Source organism: Narcine bancroftii, chromosome 6, assembly GCF_036971445.1.
Source record: "Narcine bancroftii isolate sNarBan1 chromosome 6, sNarBan1.hap1, whole genome shotgun sequence".
Taxonomy (NCBI): Eukaryota; Metazoa; Chordata; class Chondrichthyes; order Torpediniformes; family Narcinidae; genus Narcine; species Narcine bancroftii.
Window position 1 is genome coordinate 215,989,924 of NC_091474.1, and position 23,332 is coordinate 216,013,255.

The 23,332-nt window shown below is 40.3% G+C and overlaps 1 protein-coding gene across 2 annotated transcripts in view; it reads left to right on the top strand.

Moving 5' to 3' along the window:
- The window catches only part of LOC138737038 (glutamate receptor ionotropic, kainate 2), a 511,494-nt gene that overhangs the window by 384,669 nt on the left and 103,493 nt on the right, over nt 1-23,332 (top strand). For both annotated transcript variants that reach the window (XM_069887457.1, XM_069887458.1), the window contains exons 10-11: nt 3,513-3,716; nt 15,524-15,747. In XM_069887457.1, the coding sequence (XP_069743558.1) occupies nt 3,513-3,716; nt 15,524-15,747 (428 nt within the window). The remainder of the gene's footprint in view (nt 1-3,512; nt 3,717-15,523; nt 15,748-23,332) is intronic.

Consider the following 23,332-nt stretch of genomic DNA (forward strand, 5'->3'; position numbering starts at 1 on the left):
CAGGATCTATGGGCTAGATCCCTTCTCTCATAGAACATTGAACAGAGAACACTCCAGAACTGTAGTTCTGACCTTGATGTTGTGCTGATCTATATCAGAATCAGAATTTATTGTCACGAACAAGTCATGAAATTCGGTGTTTTGTGCCAGCGTCACAGTGGAAACATACATGTTATAAGCATCTTATGAGATTACTATATAAAAAAATATTAATAATAATAATAGACCAGGATAAATAAGGCTGTGTCTTTGGTTCATTGATTATTCAGGAATCTGATGGCAGTGGGGAAGAAGTTGTCCTTGTGCTGTTGAGTGCTCATCTTTAGGCTCCTGTACCTTTTTCCCGATGGTAGTAGAGTGAAGAGGGCATGGCCTGGGTGGTGGGGGTCTTTGAAGATAGAGACACAGCCTCATGTAGATGTGTTCAATTGAGTGAAGTCTGGTGCCTGTGATGTTGCAGGCCGAGTTAACAACCCTCTAGAGTTTTTTTTCTTGTCTTGAGGTTTGGTACTTCCATACCAGGCAGTGATCCAACCAGCCAGAAGGCTCTCCACGGTACACCTGCAGAAGTTTACTAGAGTCTTCAGTGACATACCAAACCACCTTAGACACCTCACAAAGTATAGCCACTGGCAAGTCTTCTTTGTGATTGCATCAATATAGAGGCTCCAGGACAGATCCTCAGAGATGTTGACACCCAGAAATTTGAAATGAGCTAAGCATGCATTCTTGGGGTGCGCCTGTATTTTTTTAAATACTTTATTTTAAAATTTTAAAACCACAATTGTAATAAAATTTGTATGCAGAAAAACGGGTGAGGAGGAGCCGTTGTTTCCAATTTGTACTGACTGGGGTCTTCCAATGAGAAAGTCAAGGATCCAGTTGCAGAGTGGGGTACAGAGGCCAAGAGTTTGTAGCTTCTTGACCAGCTCTGAGGGAATAATGGTGTTGAAGGCTGAGCTGTGAAGAGCAGCTTTATGTATGAAATGCTTTTTTCAAGGTGATGCAGAGCTGAGTGGAGAGCCAGCGATATTGCATCTGCTGTGGAGCGATTGTAATGATAGATGATTTGCAATGGGTCCAAATCTTTACTTATGCTCATGTTAATTCTGGCCATGACCAACCTCTCAAAGTATTTCATCACCATAGACATTAGTGCTACTGGGCGGTAGTCATTGAGGTAGCTCACGCTACTCTTCTGGGGTACCGAGATGATTGATGCCTTTTTGAAAGCTGGTGGGAACCTCTAATGCCACAATAAGAGGTTGAAAATGTCTGTAAACACTCTGGCTAGTTGGTTGGCACAGATTTTCAGTACCCTGCCAGGAATGCCAATGGGGCCTGATGCCTTGCGAGGATTCACCCTCTTGAATGAGATTATGATGTTGCCCTCAGAGACAGATATCACATAGTTCTCAGCCTTCTGAGGGATTCTAGTAGGCATTGTTTTTCTTCTCAAAGCAGGCATGGAAGGTGTTCAGCTCATTGGATAGTGAAGCATTGCAGCCATCATAAGTGTTTGCCCGCACTTTGTAGTCTGTAATGGCCTGCATAGCCTGCCTTAGCTGGATTGGTTGTGTCACTGTCTCTAACTTCCTCCAGAATTGCCACTTTTCTTCGAAGATAACCTTCCACAGGTCATATTTGGACCTCTTGTAAAGATCTTGATTCCCAGCCCTTGTTCTCCCCCTCAGCAGACTGCAGATTCTCTGATTCATCCAGGGCTTCTGGTTGGGGAACATCCAGTATGAGTACGTAGGCACACATTCGTCTACACAGGTCTTAATGAAGTCGGTGACATGTGTTGCATATTCATTCAAGTCTATGGATGAGTTTTTGAATATGTTCCATTCCACTGATTCAAGCAGTCCTGCAGATGCCCCTCCACCTCCCTCGACCACACCTTTGCCATCTTCACTATTGGTGCTGTGTCTTCAGTACATTAGGAGTAGAAGTACAGTCAGGTGATCAGATTTGCTGAAGTGCGGTCATGGTATGGCTCGGTATGCGTTTTTCATGGTGGTGTTGCAGTGGTCGAGTGAGTTGGTTTCCCTGGCAGGTGACGTGTTGGTGGTAGTTTGTCAGAGACCTCTTCAGGATGCCTGATTGAAGACTCCCACAATGATTAGCAAGGCATCTGAATGTGCTGTCTCATGGCTCCTTATCATTGTGCTCAGCCCCTCCAGTCCTAGCTTGACGTTAGCTTGGAGCGGATGTATACTGCAACCAGGATGATGGTGGTGAATTCCCTCGGCAGGTAGAATGGGCGACACTTGATCGCCAGATGTTCCAGTTCAGGGGGAGCAGAACTGGGACATGACCATCATGTCTGTCGCACCATGATGAATTGATGATGACACAAACACTGCCGCCCTGGTTTGTCTAGATGCCGGTGTTCAATCAGCACAATGAAGGGTGTAGCCCTTGGGCTGCAGTGCCACATCCAGAAAGTCTGCGTTTAATCATGTTTCCGTAAAGCACATCATGTGGCACTCTCTGATATCACTCTGATGTTGAAGTCTGGATTGGAGTTCATCACGTTTGTTCTCTAAGGACTGTACATTTGCCAGGAGGATAGTAGGGAGCAGAAGCCTCAGAGCTCGGTGTCTCAGCTTGCCCTGTAGCCCCCCTCTCTGTCCAAGTGGTCAGGTCTTCTTTACCTGGCTCATGGAGCTGTTGTTGTACCTACTTGAGCTGTTTAAAACTCCCGTGGAGTTTTTGTGTACTTGCATGAGCTGCATGGCATTAACAATGACTCACCTGGTTTTTGTTAGCCTCCACCCCACCCCGCATCTTTCCTGTAGTGCTCTCTTTCCCTCTTCCCTTTTCCCCTCTGTTTCCTTTACCCCAGCTCTGCATTCGCAGAGCCAATGGCTTCCACCACCCCCGATCTATTCCCACCTTTCCTTTATCCTGGACTCATCTCCATTATCACCTTTTGTCTGTTGGTCTGTACTCTTCTCCCTGTCATTTCTTTTATTCAGGCTCTTGCCTACTTTTTCTCACACCTTGTAGATGGGCTCAGGTCTGAAACATCACTAATATATCTTTACCTAGATATATTATGTGCACAGCAAGACTTACAGAGATCCACCAGAATTTCTGCATTTTTATGAGCCTCCCTTTATAATTCAAGTCCACCGGGTCTGGTGACATTTTGTGTTTAATTTCTACTCACAGATTTTATTTGTAATTTCCAAGCATGAACTACCTTTTTTTTAGTCGTTTTAATAGTTTTATAATATTAAATGAAAATAGAAGCTAAATATGTAATTTCAATTGTTATGATCTTGAATTACAGTCTTTTCTACAGCTAATAATTCCATTCCAACAGCTCCCAGAGCTGGGGATGCCCAAATTCAGGGAGATTTTGAAATGTATTTGCTCTGACTTAGGTCTATGTCTGATTAGTGCAGGGCAATTGAGGAAGACATTATCTCTGAGATGTATTTGTCACCTGGGACATCTAAAGGTCTTGCATTGATGTGCTTTATTGTTTTCAACTTTCACAGGAAGAGCCTTATGTGATGTTCAAAAAGTCGGATAAACCTCTTTACGGAAATAGTCGATTTGAGGGATTCTGTATTGACCTCTTGAAAGAGTTGTCAAACATCCTCGGATTCACCTACGAGGTCAAACTGGTGGAGGATGGGAGATATGGAGTTCAGGATGAAAAAGGACAATGGAATGGAATGGTCAGGGAACTGATTGATCATGTAAGTAATTTGTGTTTGTAATACTTATGAATACAATAAAAGAAAGATCAGTGTTTTATTGCTTTTTTCTCACTGCTGGATAGGGCTTTACAATCAATTATATACTTTTAAACATGTAATATGTCATAGACAGACTTCATAAAGCTGGTCTAAGGTAGCACACTGCTTCAAAGGGAAGGTGATTATAAAACATCACCTATGTATTTTCATTATTAATTATTCATTAATAATACAAATTAAATAAGAATTGTTGGTATTGAGTTCTGCAATAAGATGGTAGGAAAATTTAAAGAAAAATCACAATCGCAGAGGCTATTTGAATTATTTAATATCAAACACATCTAATTTCATGCCTGAAATATCTTATTATTTTTAATTATAACTGTAAGAGACTGTGTTGGCATGGAAACATTGTAACTGACTTAGGCGATACTTCAACATCTTTTCTTTTTGAGATATTTGCAGTCAAGTTATTGCCTTGTATTAGGTATCAGCTATCTCTTCTGTTGCATCATTAGCCTTCAATATTTCAATCCATATCTCCTTACGATGTAGAAGGAGGCTATTCCAGTCTGTACCAGCTCATTGAACAATTAAATTAAAACCCCTAATTTTAAACTGTTCTCCCCACATTCCCAATCAGCTCCCTCTGGATTCCACTCTATGACTACAGTAGGGTCAGTCTAGACCAGGGGTCTCAAACTCAATTTACCCGTGGGCCGCTGGAGGTAGAGTCTGGGTGAGGCTGGGCCGCATCAGGTTTTCCACAAGAAAAGCTCTTACAAAAACATTCCAATGTTATCAAATGTCTTTATTTTTATTTTTTAACACAAAATAAGATGAAAAAATAAATAAATTAACAATTCATAAGAAAATAAATAAATAAATAGAATGGAAATAATAATAATTAAAATAATAATAATACAGCAGATATAGAAGACTGAAGAAACCACATATAGTTGCTGACTGGAGAAATGTAATTATTATTATTCAGATTCAAATGGTGTCACTGTTGCGTTGAAGTTTCAGTGTTTAGCCGATGCGTCTTTTCTGCTTCTTTTTCTGTCCCGCTGAGCAACAACTTCCGGGTTCAGACTGGACGCCAAAGCGTGTGAAGCGGGAGCGGCCGCGGAAATTGCGCATGTGCCACGTGCATATAATGACAAATAGAAAATGCACACAAATATGCTTATATTCGCAATAAGCCCAGCCAATGTCCCGCCCTCGAGAGCAATATACCCCACCGTGATTGGTAGGTTCGTTCAACTCCACACACAACACTGAAAAGTGCCAATCATATCAAACTCGCGGGCCGCATTAACATTAAACTTTCATATTAAGGCGGGGCCACCAACTATCATCCCGAGGGCCGCAGTTAGCCCGCGGGCCGCAAGCTTGAGATCCCTGGTCTAGACTTTACAGCGTTCAATTAACCTACATGACTTCACAGACATCAGTCTTCACTTCTTCGAGGAAAGAAATACAAGAAGCAGTGTCTAAAGAAAGCAGCCTCGATCCTCATGCACCCCCACCACCCAAACCATGCCCTCTTCATAGTGCTACCATCAGGAGGGAGGTAAAGGAGCCTGAAGGTGAGCACCCAATGACACAAGGACAGCTTCTTCCCCACTGCCACTAGAATTCTGAGTGGACAATGAACCACAGACACTGTCTCACTTTCTCCTATTTTTGCACCATTTTTTTTTATTTTGAAATATAGCAATATTTACACTGTAATGGTGCTGCTAAACAACAAATTTCATTACACGTTCATGACAATAAATCTTGATTCTGATTCTGACCTTGGGCCACCAGGAGGAAACCAAGTGGTCACAGGGAGAACCAAAAGAGCAGGGAGACGAGCGATTGGAAATGTAATTTTCAGATGGGAATCCCAGAATACTTGTTCCTTTGCACTGACATTGAAAATTGTTTTGCATATAGGGGTCTGATCATTAACAAAAACAAAGGCATTCATTACATAGATGGCATTACTCAGAGGAGGTCACAATGCAGTGGGACTTGGTGTTCCTCCAAAGCACGTTTAGATTAGTTGAATGTTCCCATTGTGAGAAACAGAATGCCTTTTAAGATTTTCTTCCTGTCAGACAAACAGCTAACCTGCCACTTGAGGTTAACATTCCCAGGAGAGAGGATGTTAGGCAAGTGTGACAGGGGCAGGATGAACCTGGGTTGAGGTGCTTCTAAATCCAGCATCATGGCAGTCAGGGATGTGAGCCTACAACGTGAGTGATCATAAATCTTAGTTGGGTGCAGGTTGAATTTGCTGAAGTAGTGAGTTAATCTGGCACTGGAGTTAGAACAGCATCTGCATGAGCAAGTCCGACCTACAAGGGCAGCAGGTGAGTCTGATGTTGCAGTAGGTGTGAATCAGATTTTGGAGAATGAACTTACCATTAAACTTGGGTTTTGACTGATCCCCTTTCTTCATATCAAATCTTCATGTACCTCAATCATCCAGTCTCTGCTTTCTTTGCTTCCGGGAATTGGCGAAGGAGCAAGTTTGCTTGTTTTCTTAGAAGATAAATTCTGCCCTTTTCTACCACCTGACCACTTTAATTGCAGAGATTTTTAAGGAGTATCACAGTTTCTGTGCATTTAAAATAAAAATTTAGATTTAAAAAAATGTACATGATGTGTCCTTAAAATATCTCAGATACTGACCTGATCTGCATCCAATAAAACCAGAAATAGAAGGGTGAGATCTAATGGAGATAATTAAGGGATAAGTTTCAGGTTTTAAACCTTTAACCATGCTTTCCACTTGAAACTCATGTTTTCCGAGTATTTAATTTTTTTTACCTGAGTCTTTGCTTTAATTGATTCTGATAATTTTCAATCAAGTACATCCCATATGAGAAAATTTCAGTTGCCGCAGTGCAGAGTTGTTCACGTACCGTGGTGGCAGCCCTGTAGTAACATGTAGTAGACAGGCAACTCCCAGCTACTGCAGCAACTGACTGCTTCAATTCCTGACATAATTCCACACTGAAGTAAAGGTCTTGTCAAAGCCTGCATTTCCTTATTAGAATAATGTAAATCACATTAAAAAAAAACAAATCATTTAATACCAGTGCAAAATATTAAGACAGAAATTACACTTAAATATCAGAAGTGTTCTGACATTGTTGGTTTCACTGGATCCTTGCGGAGCTAAAATGAGAGTAATAGGGATGTCACAAATTTTTCATGTTGCTGTGTAAGTGGCACGTCAAGAGAAGTTGTTCCAGCAAACACATGTAGCATTAATTAAATCAAGCATCAGATAGTACATTCTTGATTAACTTGACTATTGGTCTAATCCTAAATGGAGGTCGTGTAACCACCTTACCAATGACCATAGTCTAAATTAGATTCACAGACTTGTCGAGTACAGAAACTGGTCTATTGGCCCATCACATCTATGCCAACCATTGTGCCTATCTATACTCATCCAACATCTGTAAAAATTCCACATCCTTCTATTCCTTTCTCAATAAAGTACCTGTTCAGATGCCTCTGAGGTGTTGCTAATGTTCCCTCCTCTTCTGGCGGCACATTCCAGAGAACAACTTCTCTTTGCATGAAAGCTTTACCCCTCAGATTCTCTTTAAACCACTTCCCTCTCACATTAAACCTATGGCCTTCAGTTTAGAAACCCTGATCCCCTTTCTTCATCTCAAATCTTCATGTACCTCAATCATCCCCTCTCTGCTTTCTTTGCTTCTGGGAAAACAGACCTAGTCTATCCAATCTCTCTGTAGAACTAAAACATACCTATTCAGGCAACATTCATGTGAAGAAGAAAAACATCAACACTGCAGATGTTGAAATCTTGAGCAAGCAAAGGCTTGATGTAGGAGCTCAGTGAATCAGGTACCATCCATGGGTAGAAATGGTCAGAATGCTTTGGGCTGGGACCCTTTATTGAATTTTTGTTCTTGACCCAAAATATTGACTAACTTTTGCTCTCCATATATGTTTCCTGATCCATTGAGTTTTACAAAACTGTCTCTCCCTTAATAATTTATTTTCTTAGTGTGGGTATGGGGAGAAGGCAGGAGAATGGGGTTGAAAAGAATAGTAACTCAGCATGATAGAATGGTAGGATGGACTTGATGGGCCAAATGACCTCATTCCTCTCCTATGTCTTATGGATGAGGTGTGTGTCTCCTTTACTGTTGCAAGCAGGTATGGAATTATTGACATTTCCAGCAAAATCTGGCCCCATTATTAAATTATTATTTTGGTGATTGTAACAGATGTGTTGATACTATTTGAAGTAACATAGAATTATATATCTTAGGTAATGTAGTGGGCTTGCTTACCGGGGTACACACACCACAGCACATTGGAAAAATACATTTGACACTAAAAGTTAACAAGGACAAGAGAAAATTTGACATACCAATTGGTCTACTTCCATTCCTTTATCTTATCTTGTGAAGATGTTAGCTGGGAAATGCTGAGTACAGCAGACAAGTCAATAATGGAATTAAAATGGATCACAATGGATGTCAGGACAATGTGTGCTTTAAGGGATACATTCAGCATACATTCAGATACTGGCAGTGCTACAAACCCCAGATCCATTTGAGTGACAGGTGCCAGACATTGCAAAATCATATGTTGGAACAGGAGAGGTTTTTCTCAAAACAGACTCAACCTGTGTGATGTCAGATGGGAAGAGAGGCAGGACATTGGAGCACATTGTTTTTGAGGTGGACCACAGGGAGCTGAATAAAACGTCCTTTGTGAAAGACAGGGTGAAAAAAACCTGTCCCTTGTGAAAAGGCAGGGTAGAAAGCAGTAAAAAAGACCTGAATAAAACCTGACCTTTGTGAAGGGCAGGGTGGAAGCAACAATCTCTGAGAAGGCAGGACTGCTGTTCAATCATCAAGAAAATCAATTCTATAACCCTAAAAAGCCAGGGGAAAATATGTGAATACACCAGTGAAGAGAATTCTCTCTAAAAGCTGACTCATCGAAAGATGTGCAAGTTTGTAAGAAAGCGGATGCTCCATACTTGCTCTATAAAAACTTAATTTAAAGAAAAGATCCTAGCGTTCGGCAAAAGATTTGAAGCGGGACTTTAAAATTAACATTTCCAGAAGCAATCCCTTGTAATGATCTGGACTTTGAAACCACACACACATACATGTTACACTTGTGCATAGTTGGGGTTAATTTAGCATTGTGTTTAGAGTTATTGAGCGATGTTATGTGAGGGGAATAGTTTAATTAAAATAATTTTATTTCAATTTACCATTGTCTGGTGACTTTTCCATTGTTTTTCCTATATTAGAGCGAGTTCATTACAGTGATATTCATATGGGAAAGAAAACCCACATGCCCTCATAATTCCAATGCTTTACTTGCTGACTCCCAATGATCATCACAGCATCTGTCACAAAAATTCATGAGCCCATGGGCTAAACCAAGCCAGCAATCCAAACACCAGTCAAGAGCAAAACCTTGCAGTTGTTGACCTACCACTCTAGTCCATCCTTAGTGTCCGGCTTCTCTTTGATTTTCCCTCCTATTGCTCCTATCTGTGACAGTGGTGGGATCACAGTGTTGTCATTCTGAGAGAGAACAGTAGAACCCTTTGCTCCCTTTGCACTATTTTAGCAATTTCAATAATCCATTGGAAGACAGATTACTGGATTACTCAACTGCCTGCAAGCTCCTTCTGTTCAGAAGTCATTGAATGGCTGTTAAATGCCAAGAAATATCTCAATGCTGTAAATTTATTTTGCTTAATTGTCCATTCTTCATACAAATATTACATACTGGGCAAAGAGAAAGAGGCTCATCTTTTCTTTTACTCGCAGATATTGGTTAAGGTCTGGAACTCATTGCCTGAAAATTGAAGTGAGATTTAGAGAGAGATTAATTTGCAGAGCTCAGTGGAAAGAGCAGGAAAATGGATGTGTTATACTTGCCTGCTTTGATTAGATGGGCTGAATAGGCATTTTTCGGTAAAGATTACATAAAGAGTTATTCTCAGTTAACCCAAAAACCTGACTGATTGAATTGAAATGCAAAATCTGGAAGGGTGTCTTGTCACAACATACTCACACCCTGTCAGGCAGGCATTCTTAACATTAGGGTTATGCATTTGGAGATTTGACAGGAAAAGCTTTACATGAAAACAAATTGACCAATTCTCTATCTCACCTGGCACCAAGGTCAGCATTTTGCAGGATAAAATGCAATCAGCCATTATTAATATAGTACTTTCATTCAGAAAATGATATCTGCGAATACCTTGAAGGGTAGAACACTAAGCTGAACACAAAGCAGATGTACCTTAACTGCCATTTTATGAGACTGTTATATAGCTGGCTTCATTGCCGATGCATAACAGTTTCTTTCAGCGACTCTTATTTATCAATTGATTTCTGAAATAGGATTTTCGATGAGGCTATGTTTTTTTGCCATGAAAGATATGTACTTCCTGATTTCAAATAAACTTCTGCATCTAAGCACATGGATTTTGGAAACTGCATTTTTGTCTTTTCTTAAAATGCCTGTTGTGCTTTTTACAGCATTCATTTGGCAAGATTTATTTTATCTGAACGAACATCATTCAAACATTGGATATTGCCATTTGCTATTGATCTGCCACCTTTAACACTCTATGTAATTGGCGATTGGCTTTAATGAACTTTGGTGATTCTTGTTCTTTCAAACTGTAACATTTTTAAATAGTTGAATGAAAGCCAGGTACTAAATATATGCTGTGAAACACGAACGTCTGCAGACACTGTGATTGTCATAAAAGTGCAGAGATGCCAGAGGAAAATGGCCAGTCTTATACCAGCTATAGGAGGTAATGATATATTACCACTGTTTTGGGTCTGAGCCCTTCCTCAAGGTATGAGTTAAAAAAAAGGGACATCTGTATTTCTACGGAAAAAAGGGAAGAATGAGAGGGGGATGCGTACAGATCAACAGACAAAAGATGTTAATTGGATATGATAAGAGAAAGGTGAGAATTGATTTTGGCTCTGTGAAAGGAGACAGAGGGAAAAAGGGAAGAAAGACAGACAGGCCATTTCATGTCAGGCCTCTGCTTTGAGACCAGCCATGGAGCGGATAGAGAAATAGGAACTTTATCTTTCAGACAGCTGCCCTAAAAGGCTGCTCCAATGTCCCTTTCTTATCGAGAGGCATCTTGTAGCTCCCTCTGGATCTGATGGAGATGGGGAGGGCGACTGGTGCCATAGCGCCACCTGTCATCAATACGCTGAAGAGCAATGGCTGACTTCCCTATCCATAATCCCCCATAAAGCTGAAACCGCTCTATGGTTCCCAGAACAGCTCCAGCTGCGTGGGGTTTATGGATAGGGAAGATGGCCATTGCTCTACCGCATTTTGAGCCACAGAGAGCGACCTGAAGGCCGAAATGGCCTGGCGTGATTGTCCCAGCCCGCACCCTGATGGCTCCCGTTATCCCGCTGATCCCCGCTGCCCTGAATGCTCCTGCTGCCCAGACAGGGTCTGCTGCCTCAACGGTCCCCGCTGCCCCACCGGCCCCTGCTGACAGCTCTCACTACCCCAACAGTCCCCGCTGAAAGCTCCTGCTGCCCAACCATCCCCGGTGACAGCTTCCACTGTCCTGATGGTCCCCGCTGACAGCTCCCACTGCCCCGATAGTTCCTGTTGACAGCTCCCACTCCCCCAACTAACTACCTCGAGGGCTCCCCGTCGTCCCTGACTTGGAGGGAGAGGAGTGAGTGGGGAGATGGATCACTGGCTGACAGCATCATCAGCCCGTCCCTAAACAGCCGCTCTACATTCAGATTGATTGGCAGAGGGCTATTGCTGTGGAGATTATCCGTCTCGGAGTGGGGTTGGAATATGTGATATGTGGCTCAGAGATCATCTCCTCACATTCAGAAAGGTAGGTCATTATTTGTTTTGGTGGAGTTTCTCCGCCTTTACATCTCAACTTTTGGGCTATCTGAAATGGCCTTGAGCTAGACGATGGGAGAAATTGGAGATGGGGGTGGGTTCTAATGGAAACTGGAGAAGTCGATGTTAATACCATCTGGTTGGAGGGTGCCCAGTCAGAATATGAGGTGTTATTCCTCCAATTTGCAGGTGGTCTCAGTCTGCTTGTGCACGAGTCCATGGGACAGACATGTCAGCAAGGGAATGGAGCAGGCAATTGAGATGGGTGGCCACTGGGAGATTCCTGCCTTGGCAGCTGACAGATCCGAGGTGGTCAACGAAGTGATCTTCCAGTTTGTGTCCAGTTTCTCCAATGTAGAGTAGACATTGTCCTCCTAACTCTGTCTCTATCGCTCTCTCTCTTCCCTTTTCCCTCTCTCTCCTTTCACAGAGCCACAATCAATTCTCACCTTTCCTCTTATCATATCCAATTAACAACTTTTATCTGTTAGTCTGCACTCCTCCCCCTCCCATCAATAGTATATCTTTACCTTGTGTGTAGGCTGTGTGACTGGCTGAGTTCCTCCAGCATCTCCGTGTTTTCAAGCATGATGTATCAACAACTGCCAGGTTTGGTCTTGAGGGGAGTTTGGATTGCCAGTTTGGATTGCCCCATGCACTTATTTAATTGAGCAGTCGATACAGTCAGTCTTTTTTTTTGCGCAAAGTTGAACTGTATTAAAAATTTTAATTCTGGGTTGAAAAGTTCTGTGGCTTTAAAGTCGGCTGCTTAACAAGACAAGGGATGAAATGCTGTAATTACTGTGGGTATTAGCTTTGCCATAGGCTTCAAATTGCATTCGGTTTCTTTCCCACATGTGGGCACATTTTAAAATATTTTCATATCACAAATGTTCAATTTACCAATGAAATGACGGGTCCATTACATTGTTCAATATATTTCTTAAGTCAACATCACTAAAGTGGGTTAAAAGTTTGGGGAGCAGAACTGATAAACCAGCTGTATTATTAAAACTGTGGTATTTTCAGATACATGAAAGGAATTTTTTTCTTGGAAAGAGAAAGGAACTATTATGCTCTATTAAGCTGCTAATTTGTGGAAGATTTTATATTTGTGATTAGATGTGAATCAATTATCGGGGGAACATGACCCTGAAGGCTTTGGACCACATCATCCCAATTGCAATCTTAATGGAAATTCTACCTCCTGCAGTTATTCCTCTGAACGATGTTGCAGTGATTATGTGGCCAGATTGTGTTGACTGTAGCTGATTATTTGAAACTGAAATATGTCGTGAGACATATCGTGAAATATGTGTAAGACTCATTCACAGATTCAAAAGCCCATTCTGTCAATTTGCCCTGTCTTGCATGGGATGTGAAATCCAATTGATTCAGGGCACAGACTAAGGAAGCAACAGGGAAGGCAAGATAGTTCAATTTTTCAATGATTTTCTCAATCTGATCTTTATAAGTGTGGATGTTCAGAAAAATAGCAATTAATTTGGAAACTGAGTAAAGCCACAGTGACTCCGAGTTTCCAGAATGCACAGCGGTGCATCAGGAGATGGTTCTGACAACGTTGTTGGCGCAGAGCACCTGGAACCTTGCTGCCTTATGCTCAATGCCGATGTTAATGTTCCTGCAAAAAGATTGGCATAAAGCTCAGGCCATTTTAATTCTATGGTCATTTGAAACATCCATCTGTAGGATGATCTCAAAATGACAAAATGAATGATGCCACAAAACAACAGGTTTGCCGAGTGTTTTAAAGGAGCGATGAAAAGATAAATCACTCTTCTGTTTCTGATTTTTGTCGGAAGCCTTCATCAGCCTATTGGATTGAGATATATTTGGCCCAGCCAATTACTTTGACCACTGCAAAAATAATTGTGAATGACTTCTTGGAGCTTATCTGTGCAATTATTGATGGATTATTCTGTTCAGTTATCCATACTGAATGATCTTGTTAAAGTATGTTCTTGAATTGCCAGTGCAGCAAACTTATAGAAATTCCAGCTGGACATTAAGAATGTTAGTTTAGTCATCCAACGGCAAATAATTGTGGTTTGCTAAACATAAGCTAAAATGATTGTTTGTGCTAAAAAGTGGTGTTGAAGTGCTTCACTGAACACAATTTTATGAAAGCGAACCTTTAAACTTGTGGTTTCGTTGTAGAATGTTTCTTGTTTGAAATTTCCCTTCTTTTCAGAGATAAAGAATCATTATCCCACTGAGCTCAGCTGATAGGCCCAAAGTTACTCCATAGTTGCATTTCTGTGTTTCAAAACTCCACTGCACAATGTTGATTGAAACACATGAGGTATGTTTGTATCCAGTGGCCAGCTCGTGAAGTGGGCAAGGGCTCAATCCTTGAGACACTCTTTACACGCATCACTAGGGGTTACGAGAAACAACCCAATGACCTCCACTGATCTGGAATTTGGAATAGTAATCAGCTAAAATTTGGGCCCTTAAATGAATTGCACCAAATCTGTGACCGACCTACTTGGTGTGCTATTGCAACGTGGAGCCCAGATATGTTCGGTGTGATCCAACACTGTGAACACAAACCACCAAGTTACATGTATAGTTGTATGGCTGCACTGTCTGTGTGCCACTTGTGTTAGAACAGGCTTTATGATGACTACTTTCGTGTTTCTTAAAAGGGATGAAGGAAAAACTACTTAGAAGAGGGATCTAAGTCAGGATACATCAGATCCTCCAGCTCTGCCTTCACAGAGCTACCCCCCCCCACCCTCTCTCCTGATCATTTCTCAGCTTTTCTCCCCTGCCCTCCACCCATGGCCTCTTGGCTGTTGGTCTGTGCCCCTTCTTTCCTCCTCCCCCACTTTTTATTCCGGCACTTGCCTGCTTATTTCTCAAACCTTTTTCGAAGAGTTCAGGCCTGAAATGTTGGTTAAATATCTTTGGCTCTCGTAGATGCTACGGGACCTGCTGAGTTTCTCCACCACTTAGGTTTATTAAGTACTTCAGATAGGATCATATTTAATGGTGGGGCAGGATTGAGGAACCTGGTGGCCTATTCTTGCCCCTATGTTCTTGTGTTTTTAATCCCTGAGAGGGTTTCAGAACATAGGTCTGCTCTGGGGACCCGTTATTTCACATATCATCCAGTTCTCCCTCCGGTTCTTCCTTTGCTCTCCAGTATTGATCCACAGCCAATACAAGTGTTTATGATCTTTACCAAACACTGCTGGCCAGACAAATAAGTTTTTTTTGTTGTTGAATTCATTCCTTCATTTATTATTTCCAAAATAAAGTATCTTCTGGAATTGAAACATGTTCCGCAATTACATGTACAATACCTAAGTAGGGAGCTTGAATTGGCAACTTGTGTGTTACACTAACCAGTGTACAGAGTAAGAATTCAAGAATGATCTGTGAGTAATGTTATTGGTTAACTTGATATAGGGCAAGTAATAGTGCATTCCAGACTGATGAATTCCCAAGGTCTGCTTCAGGAAGTGACTGGTAGTATTGAATCTGAGAAAATCTTTCTACTGGTGATAAATTCTCCAAAATCGATTTCTGATAACACCTAAGTATAAATAAAACAGAAGTCTGACAGCTCATGAACAAGGGATTGAATCTATGAATGAAACACATTGTAAAGTTTCTCTTAGATAAACTTCTTAAAATTTGCTCTTAGTGTTTGACTGCAGCAAATTTAATCATCTATGCCCATGCCAATTGTCAAGACATTGTGTCTTTGATGTGTGAGAACTTTCACTCAGCAGGAATAGCTGAGAAAAATATTGCAGCTTGTTATTTAGCTGTTCCATAACCAATATTATATTGTATAATTGCCTTACCTCGACTGAGAGACTAACCTAGCTTTTCTCTTTCTTTGCTTTTGTCCACAGAAAGCTGATCTTGCAGTGGCACCCCTGACTATCACCTATGTTCGAGAGAAGGTCATTGACTTCTCAAAGCCATTCATGACTCTGGGAATAAGTATTTTGTACCGAAAGCCCAACGGTACAAACCCCGGCGTTTTCTCCTTCCTGAATCCTCTCTCCCCTGATATCTGGATGTATATTCTGCTGGCTTACTTGGGTGTCAGTTGTGTGCTGTTTGTCATAGCCAGGTAACATAATACCTTCAGTGAGTTTTGGCAATGCCACTATGTTTTTGCAAATGTTGTCAAAAGTCACTGATTTTTTTTTTGTTGATTTTTTTTTGTCCCTCTTTGTTTTAACACCTCTGTGCTGTTTGTCATCTCTGTCTGAGATTTAAAAAATAATCTTGCTAATATTGGGGAGGAAAAGACAATGGTCTCAGAAAGACATTTCTGGCGTAGATAAGTATGTTAAACCAGCATCTCTTTTTGGTCCCAGTACTATGCTTGCTGACACAGTGTAAACGATGAATGCTGTCCAGAAGAAAAATGAAAGCAGTTAATTGAATTTTACACATTACACCGTTTCACTGCACACATGGATTGAAGCACAGAAAATGTGCTTTCACAGAAAACGTCTAAAGAAGGGCTGTTAATTAGTCATTTTAGCTTTTTTTTTGTGTGGACAAGTATAGCAGTAGAGAGATGGAGCTTGTTATGCAACATTCTAGATGAGGATAACTAAGTGCCCATGCCCCACAGTTACCAACAAATGCTTTTCACCTTGCTTCAAATGCATGTTCTTGAACATGATATCATTGCTGCAGTATTACAGTATACTGCACCGGCCATTGCAGTACTGACAGAATTTTTAAGATTAATGTGAGTAAGGAGCTGCGATTTATAATACAAACTAGGAAAGTACAATAGCAGAATTAGAACTAAAATGCATATGTGAGGCACTGCTGACTCCCGTCTGCTATCAAATTTTTCTACCATAAGTAATTACACTCAAGAAGATAGTGGGGAAACAGCAGGACGTCCAAGAATTGCACCCTTATATTGCAGATTACAACTCAGCGACTGAGCGGGTTTCCACCAAACTTTACAAAAAACTGAAAAGGATACTTGATAAAAAAAGGGCACTTTGTAACTTGAAGAGAAGTCATCTGCCAATGCCGTTCTTTCAGCACCAGGGTGTTGATACAATATATGCAGTGGCGCAGTAGTTTTCTATGTGAAGAAATTTAATCTCATATTAGTTGCAATACACAAAAGTGCTGAGTTTCTCCAGCACCTTTGTGTATTTTCTGCAAAGTTTCCTGTTTAACCTCTAAACTCATTTTAGAATTGCTTATTGCATCTAAAAGTGCATCGTGCCTTTTTCTCAAGTCAGCTTTGACAAAAGGAACTGCCAAATCAATCAGTCTTTTGCTGATTTAATTATCTGGTTACATTCAAATTATGTTCTATGTACATTGTTTGTGGATGACAGTGGTGGGGTGGGGTTGTTGAAGAAGTAGGAGGGAGATAGAAGAAAATATTTATCAAATCAAACGGGAATATTTCAACATATCTTGCATAATGTGGTGTATAAATGCACCATAGCGCAAAGTCAACTATCCAATAAACCATGGATTCTTGAATTGAGAAATAGAGGGAAAGAGCGCCAAAGTAAAAATGTGATGTTGTACAAACTAAAAGTGGGCCACAACAGGATTATTGAGAGCAGTCTGGTTCCAAAGTTTGCAAGAATGATAGAGATATCCAAGACGGGTTGCAATGAAGATATGCTATAATGATTTCAGGGATGAGATATTTTTGCGACAAGAGTAGACTGAGGAAACAACGGTAGTTCTCCCAGGAGTAGTTTGAGAGGAGATTTGATGGAGGTGTACAAGATCAAGACTAGTTTAGAAAAAGTAAATGAAATAATTTGTTTATATTAGTGAATGGTTCAATAACCATATAGCAAAGACATAATTTGAAGGGAAATCAGGTGAAAAAATTTAGAGCCTCCTTACAATGGAAATCAAAACAGTCTTCAGAAAGAAAATGACCAAGGCTTTAAAAAGAGCAATTTGCTATTTACATGGATAGAACAGTGGACCAAAAGGTTTGCTCATCTTGAATCTAAGCATAGGTGGATGGGCCAAAATGTCTGCTTATGCAACATAACAATTCTACAATTCTATGAAGAAAAATCTTGCAATTAAATAGCTGGTACTTCTGAATTGATTCAATCCCAGAATATTTTACAGTTAATGAGATACTTTTGATCTGGGTTCAGTTATAACATAAACACATAAGCACGCAACTTACAAAGAGCAAAGTTTTCCAAACAGCAATGTCATAATGGACAGATATTTTTGTTAGTGTTGTTAATTGAAGGTTAAATATTGGCTGCGGCAGTGGTAATGGATTTCCTGCATGATGTGAGGCAGGATCCTGGATGTCTACCTGAGAGTGTAGACATGACCTTGCTGTAACATCTCTTCCAAATGAGTGAACTCCAAACATGAAAATGAGAAATGGTTTATAAATTTTAATTAAGTTTTTGAGGTTTTTTTATTCAATTCATTAATTTAAGTTTTCTAATACTGGTGAGAATTAGCATGTTGACGTATCAAAACTATTTTCTAATCATCATCATTCTGGGCTATTTATTTCTTATATTTATGTTTATAATTATTTATATGAAAAGCAATTAAGGACATGCATTGTGTAAAAAGAAATCAAAATGTACAAGGGTAGGTTTTACAGTATTGGAAACCTATAGATACGCTGTATCTCTGCATTCATTCTAGGAGTTAAACATATCATTTCTTTTGCGGTTAGTTGTGAAGTAGCAGCCCATCTCTGCATATATGAAGTAAGGTGTACACGGACTAATAATGTTAGGGGAGGCATTATAGAGCAGCAATATGACCTTTAAGATGGTCCAAAAACTAAAATCTTCCAAAAATACCATAAAGGCACCAGTACAAATTTGTTGACTGCTTTTTGATATTTTGCAGTTTGAATGATTTTCATTCCTCTTGTTCAAATCCTTTTGCACGTGGCTTCCTTGATACCTCATTGTAAAATGCACTGCCCATGGAGTGAAAGGCAATTAAAGAGGCATTATCTATCCTCACTTTATAGAGAAGAGATTAAGTGTTTAGGGTGATGGATTGAGTGCCAAGCCAAGTGGAATTCTTTGTCTTTGATAGTGTCAGGGTTAGAAATGTTGAAGCTCCACTTTTCCAGGCGACTCCTGGCTTTGCTCCTGTGAAAGAACTTCAAATGTTTCAGAAGGCAAATTAATTGCCACTGTAAACCCAGCTTATGATCTGATTGAGGGAAAGACAAAGCTTTATGGATGTGGCACCACTGCTAATGTGAAGGAAATTGTAGCATAAGGACAGGACGTTTTGCCAACATCCATACTAGTCTGCTCCTGCCATACGTTTATATTATTTATTTCAAGTATGTGGATATATACTGCCCATCCCCAATGTTATGATAAGTCACCTTCTTTCGTTTCTGCAGTCCTTTGGTGAAGGTATTCCAGGACTGAACCTCAGTGGTAAAGATAGAGGTTTGGGGTCGGGGGATGGGGTAGCGATGATCAGATTGAATAAGTATTTCACCAGTAGTGGAGGGGTTTAGCTTACCAAGTAACCAAGCAGGGCTACTTTGACTGAATCTAGCTTCTTGAGATTTGTTGAAGATCCACTTATCCAGGCAAGTGGAGAGTATACCTTTACACTTCTGATTTGTGCTTGGAGATGGTGAAAAGAGTTTAAGATGATGGGACAGAGACAGGGAAGCATTTCACTTATTTGTTCCGGTGATCTCAATATGTTAAGGAAGCTTTCTGGTGTGACAATGCCATGGAATATGAAGTGATGTGATTTCATTCTCTCTTGGAGTTAGGCAAGGCTTGGTAATTTTGTGGCATGAATATTACATGCCGCTTATTAACCCATTAAGTCCTATCATATGTTTATATTGACTAGTTCATTTGCTGAAGTATTGCAAAAAAGAATTAAACATTGGGCTGGCAACAGCAAATCTCCCCATAGTGACCAAATACTGGAAGGAAGATCATTGATCAAGCACCTGAAGATGGTTGGGCTCAGGGCGGTGTCCTGAGGAATACCTGTACTGGTAGTCCTAGGCCAGAATGATTGATCTTTGACAATCATAACCACCTTCCTTATGCAATATAAGTCCCCAAAAATTATAGTCTTTCTTCCTTGACTTCAATTTTGCTGGGGCCTCTAGAAGCTACACTTGGTCAAGTGCAGCCTTTACATCAAAGGTGGTAATCCTAACCTCACCAGTAGAATTCAGTTCTTGTTCCATGTTTCCATTATGGTAATGGTGAGGACAGGAGCTGAACCTTGAAATTCTGTTGAAACCCAAACCAGGTAATGGGGAGCAGCTTATTGGATAGTAAGTGTCACACAATAGACAGTCATCCCACTTGTTCAACATATTCCTCTTTGCCCATGTACTTCATGCATTTATTTGGCTAAATGTCTCATTACTATATGTCTCAGTCTCACCAACTATTACCTTGAGAAGATTATCCCTGTTGCAATTTTTAACTAACTATGTTGTTCAGACCATAGGACAATACAGAACAGGAACAGGCCCTTCAGTCCATCCAGTCCATGCTGAACTGTTATGTGCATAGGCTCATCAGCACGCCCATACCGTATCCCTCTGTACCCTTCCCATCCATGTACCTAGCCAAACTATGTCAAAATAGAACCCACATCCACCACTTCCGCAGACACCTCGTTCCACACTCTCAACATCCTCTGAGTGAAAAAGTTCTCCCTAATATTCCCCCTAAACATTTCACCATTAACCTATATCCTCTAGTTCTTGCCTCACCCATTCTCAGTGACAAAAGCATGCTTGCATTTACCCAATATATACACCCCCCATAATTTTACATATCTATATTAAAACTCCCCTCATTCCCTGATACTCCAGGGAATAAAATCAGAACCTTGTCAAACTTTCTCTGTAACTCAGCTCGTCCTGGCAAAATCCTTGTAAATTTTCTCTGCACACTTATTGATAGCTTTCCTGATAACCAAAACTGCACAAAATACTCCAATAAGGTCTTGAATATCTTCAACATAACATCCCAAGTTCTGTACTTTGTACTTTGATTTATGAAGGCCAATAAGCCAAAAAGTTTTTTAATGACCACGTCTACCTGTGATGTTACTTTCCAAGAATTATTATCTCTATTCCCAGATCCTTCTTTTATACTCAACTCCACAGTTCCCAGCTGATTACTGCTTGCATTGAAATGGATGCAACTCAGAACATTATACCCACCACACTCAACCTTTCTATTTGTCCCTTTGTCTGCAGGCTTTACAACATCTTTTTTGACAGCCACTCAACTATCTGTTCTGGTGCTCTGTTTTCCATCCCCCTGCATCGCAAACTTAAATATCCTGGAACAGCATGAGCAAACCTTTTTGCAAAAGTATTGGTCCTGCAAAAATTTTGGTTCCCATCCAGTTCAGATGCAAACCATTCTGCTGGTACAGGTCCTACATTCCCTGAAAGAGAGCCCATGATCAAAAAATTTGAAGCCCTCCTATGTGCACCATGTCTTTTGCCATGTATTAAGATGCATATCCTCCTATTTCTGGTCTCACTAGCACGTGGCATGGGTGGCAATCTTTATTGCCTTTTGCCGAAAGGCAGGGTAAATTAGCTCAATTCAATGAGTTAAAATTTCACTGAAAGGCACGGAAATGGTCTGTTAAGAAAAGTTATATAATTTTGTTTAATTAACACAGCAGTAAAGTAATTTAATATGTCAGGGTCAAGATTAAATATCTAAACCTATGTTGGTATTTGAGAAATATTCTTACGTTTATAACAATGTTCAATTTGTTCACCAACCTTAGGAACCTGTTGAAACCCCTTTTCCTTGCCTCATTTCACTGGAATTCCCTCTCCATCCTTCAGTTTAAACACTTTGATGATGCCTTTGTCATGTTTTATTGTGTCCCCTGCTACTTTTCCACACATCCGTTGCCTTAGTCATTTCATAACTTGAATCTCACGAGTATGGGCCTGGAACCCCATCTGCTCTGCCCTCACACACACCAGCTGTAGATGCTGGAAACCCATTTGAATATCCTGAAGCTTTCTAAACCCTAGCAACATTGACTGAGTGATAGGAGAGTCACCAATGTTGCCTTCAGGAGGTCCCGCATTGAAAACACCTCAGAAAATTTCACAGCTGTTTTCAAATGTTGATGTCATCCTGAGATGTTAACAATGATTACAATTAAAATATTTACAAAGAATAAATATGATCAGCTAGAAATATTGAATCTATTCAGTGATTAGAACTGAACCAAAGTAATTGAAATTAATTTAACTTCCCTTTTCCTTTGCTTTATGTCTGTAGTCCTTCAAGTCTCTTTAAAATCAATGGGATCGTAGATTTTTCTTCACGATGTAGGAGGTGATATTTCTCATGATCCACTGATGGACTACTTGTGGGGATCTAGCAGCAGAACTGCTGGCAGAGTCAACATTCCAAATCTGTCGGCATGTTTGGAACGTCAACGCCTGACACTGTATGCCTGGATGTCACAGATTTGCTTCCATTTATAAGAGATACTATAAATGGTTCCTGACCAAATGTAAAAACATGCACGCATTGAAAACATCAAAATGTGACAATCCTAAAAAAAACTAATTTCTGGGACATAGATCTCAGTCAAAATTAATATTTAGTAGTGCTTTGTGTGGAGATGCACTTCAATGGAGTATATTGTGAAGACATTTTTAAACTTTAATTACATCATCAGTTAACAGAGCTCAAGATCCACCCCTAACAAATGCAAAATTGTAGTGATGCTCTTTGATAATGAAAATAATTTAATCAATATTGTGAGCTGTCTTATTACAAGGGAAAACGAAGGGTCCATCCATTGAGCTCAAAATTCAAGCTTCATACGGAGGCTATTGTCTATACCAACCAATTCCACCTGTCATTAATTTCCCTATCAGTTCCTGTGCAATATTCAAAGTCTTGCAAGGCGGAGGAAGACCATAGCTGCTTCTGATTTCCCTCTTATAATCTGAGTAATGGGCATGTATGCTTGCTGCACCTAGACAGGGTTAGGTTTGCCTGTTGAGAAGCTCTCCATTAGTCCTTATTAAGGCTCAAATGTATACTTAGGCAAGGTGCCAGAAGGTCATTGCAGTTCCTCAACCATATCCCAATACCCCTTCTCATCCCATCTAATACACGCTTAGTACTGAGGTACTCAGTTGATGAATTAACATAATGATTTATGAAGGAAATTGCAAGATAAATGTTGTCCTCAGGGAAGTCACTTTGGTTTATTTCATATTGTGCTCACAGATCACATTGAAAAAGCAAAAGGGAAGGGAACAGAAACACGACCATTGCAATTTGTTAAACTACCTTTCTTTGTTTCTTTTAACAGTTGCACAAAAACTTTCAATCTGATACATAGGTATCATATTGGATTGCATCATTGATCAAATCAAAGCTTATATCGTGACTGTGCTATTGTATTCCATAGTTCATGTTCATTTGTTTAGTGGTTTTCTGGACAGAGGTACCTCCAGGCAGTGAAACAGTAATCTGTACATTAATCAGTGCTGAGCTGTCCATCTCCACTTGTCCCTGGACCTCACCTGAGAATGTTTCCAGGTATTGGGGCAGAGTTACATTTTGCTCAGATTTACATCTTGTTAACGAGCCTGTTCCAAGGAAATTCAATTCCCAGTACATACCATGATTGACCAGAGAGAATAAAAAAAACCTGCC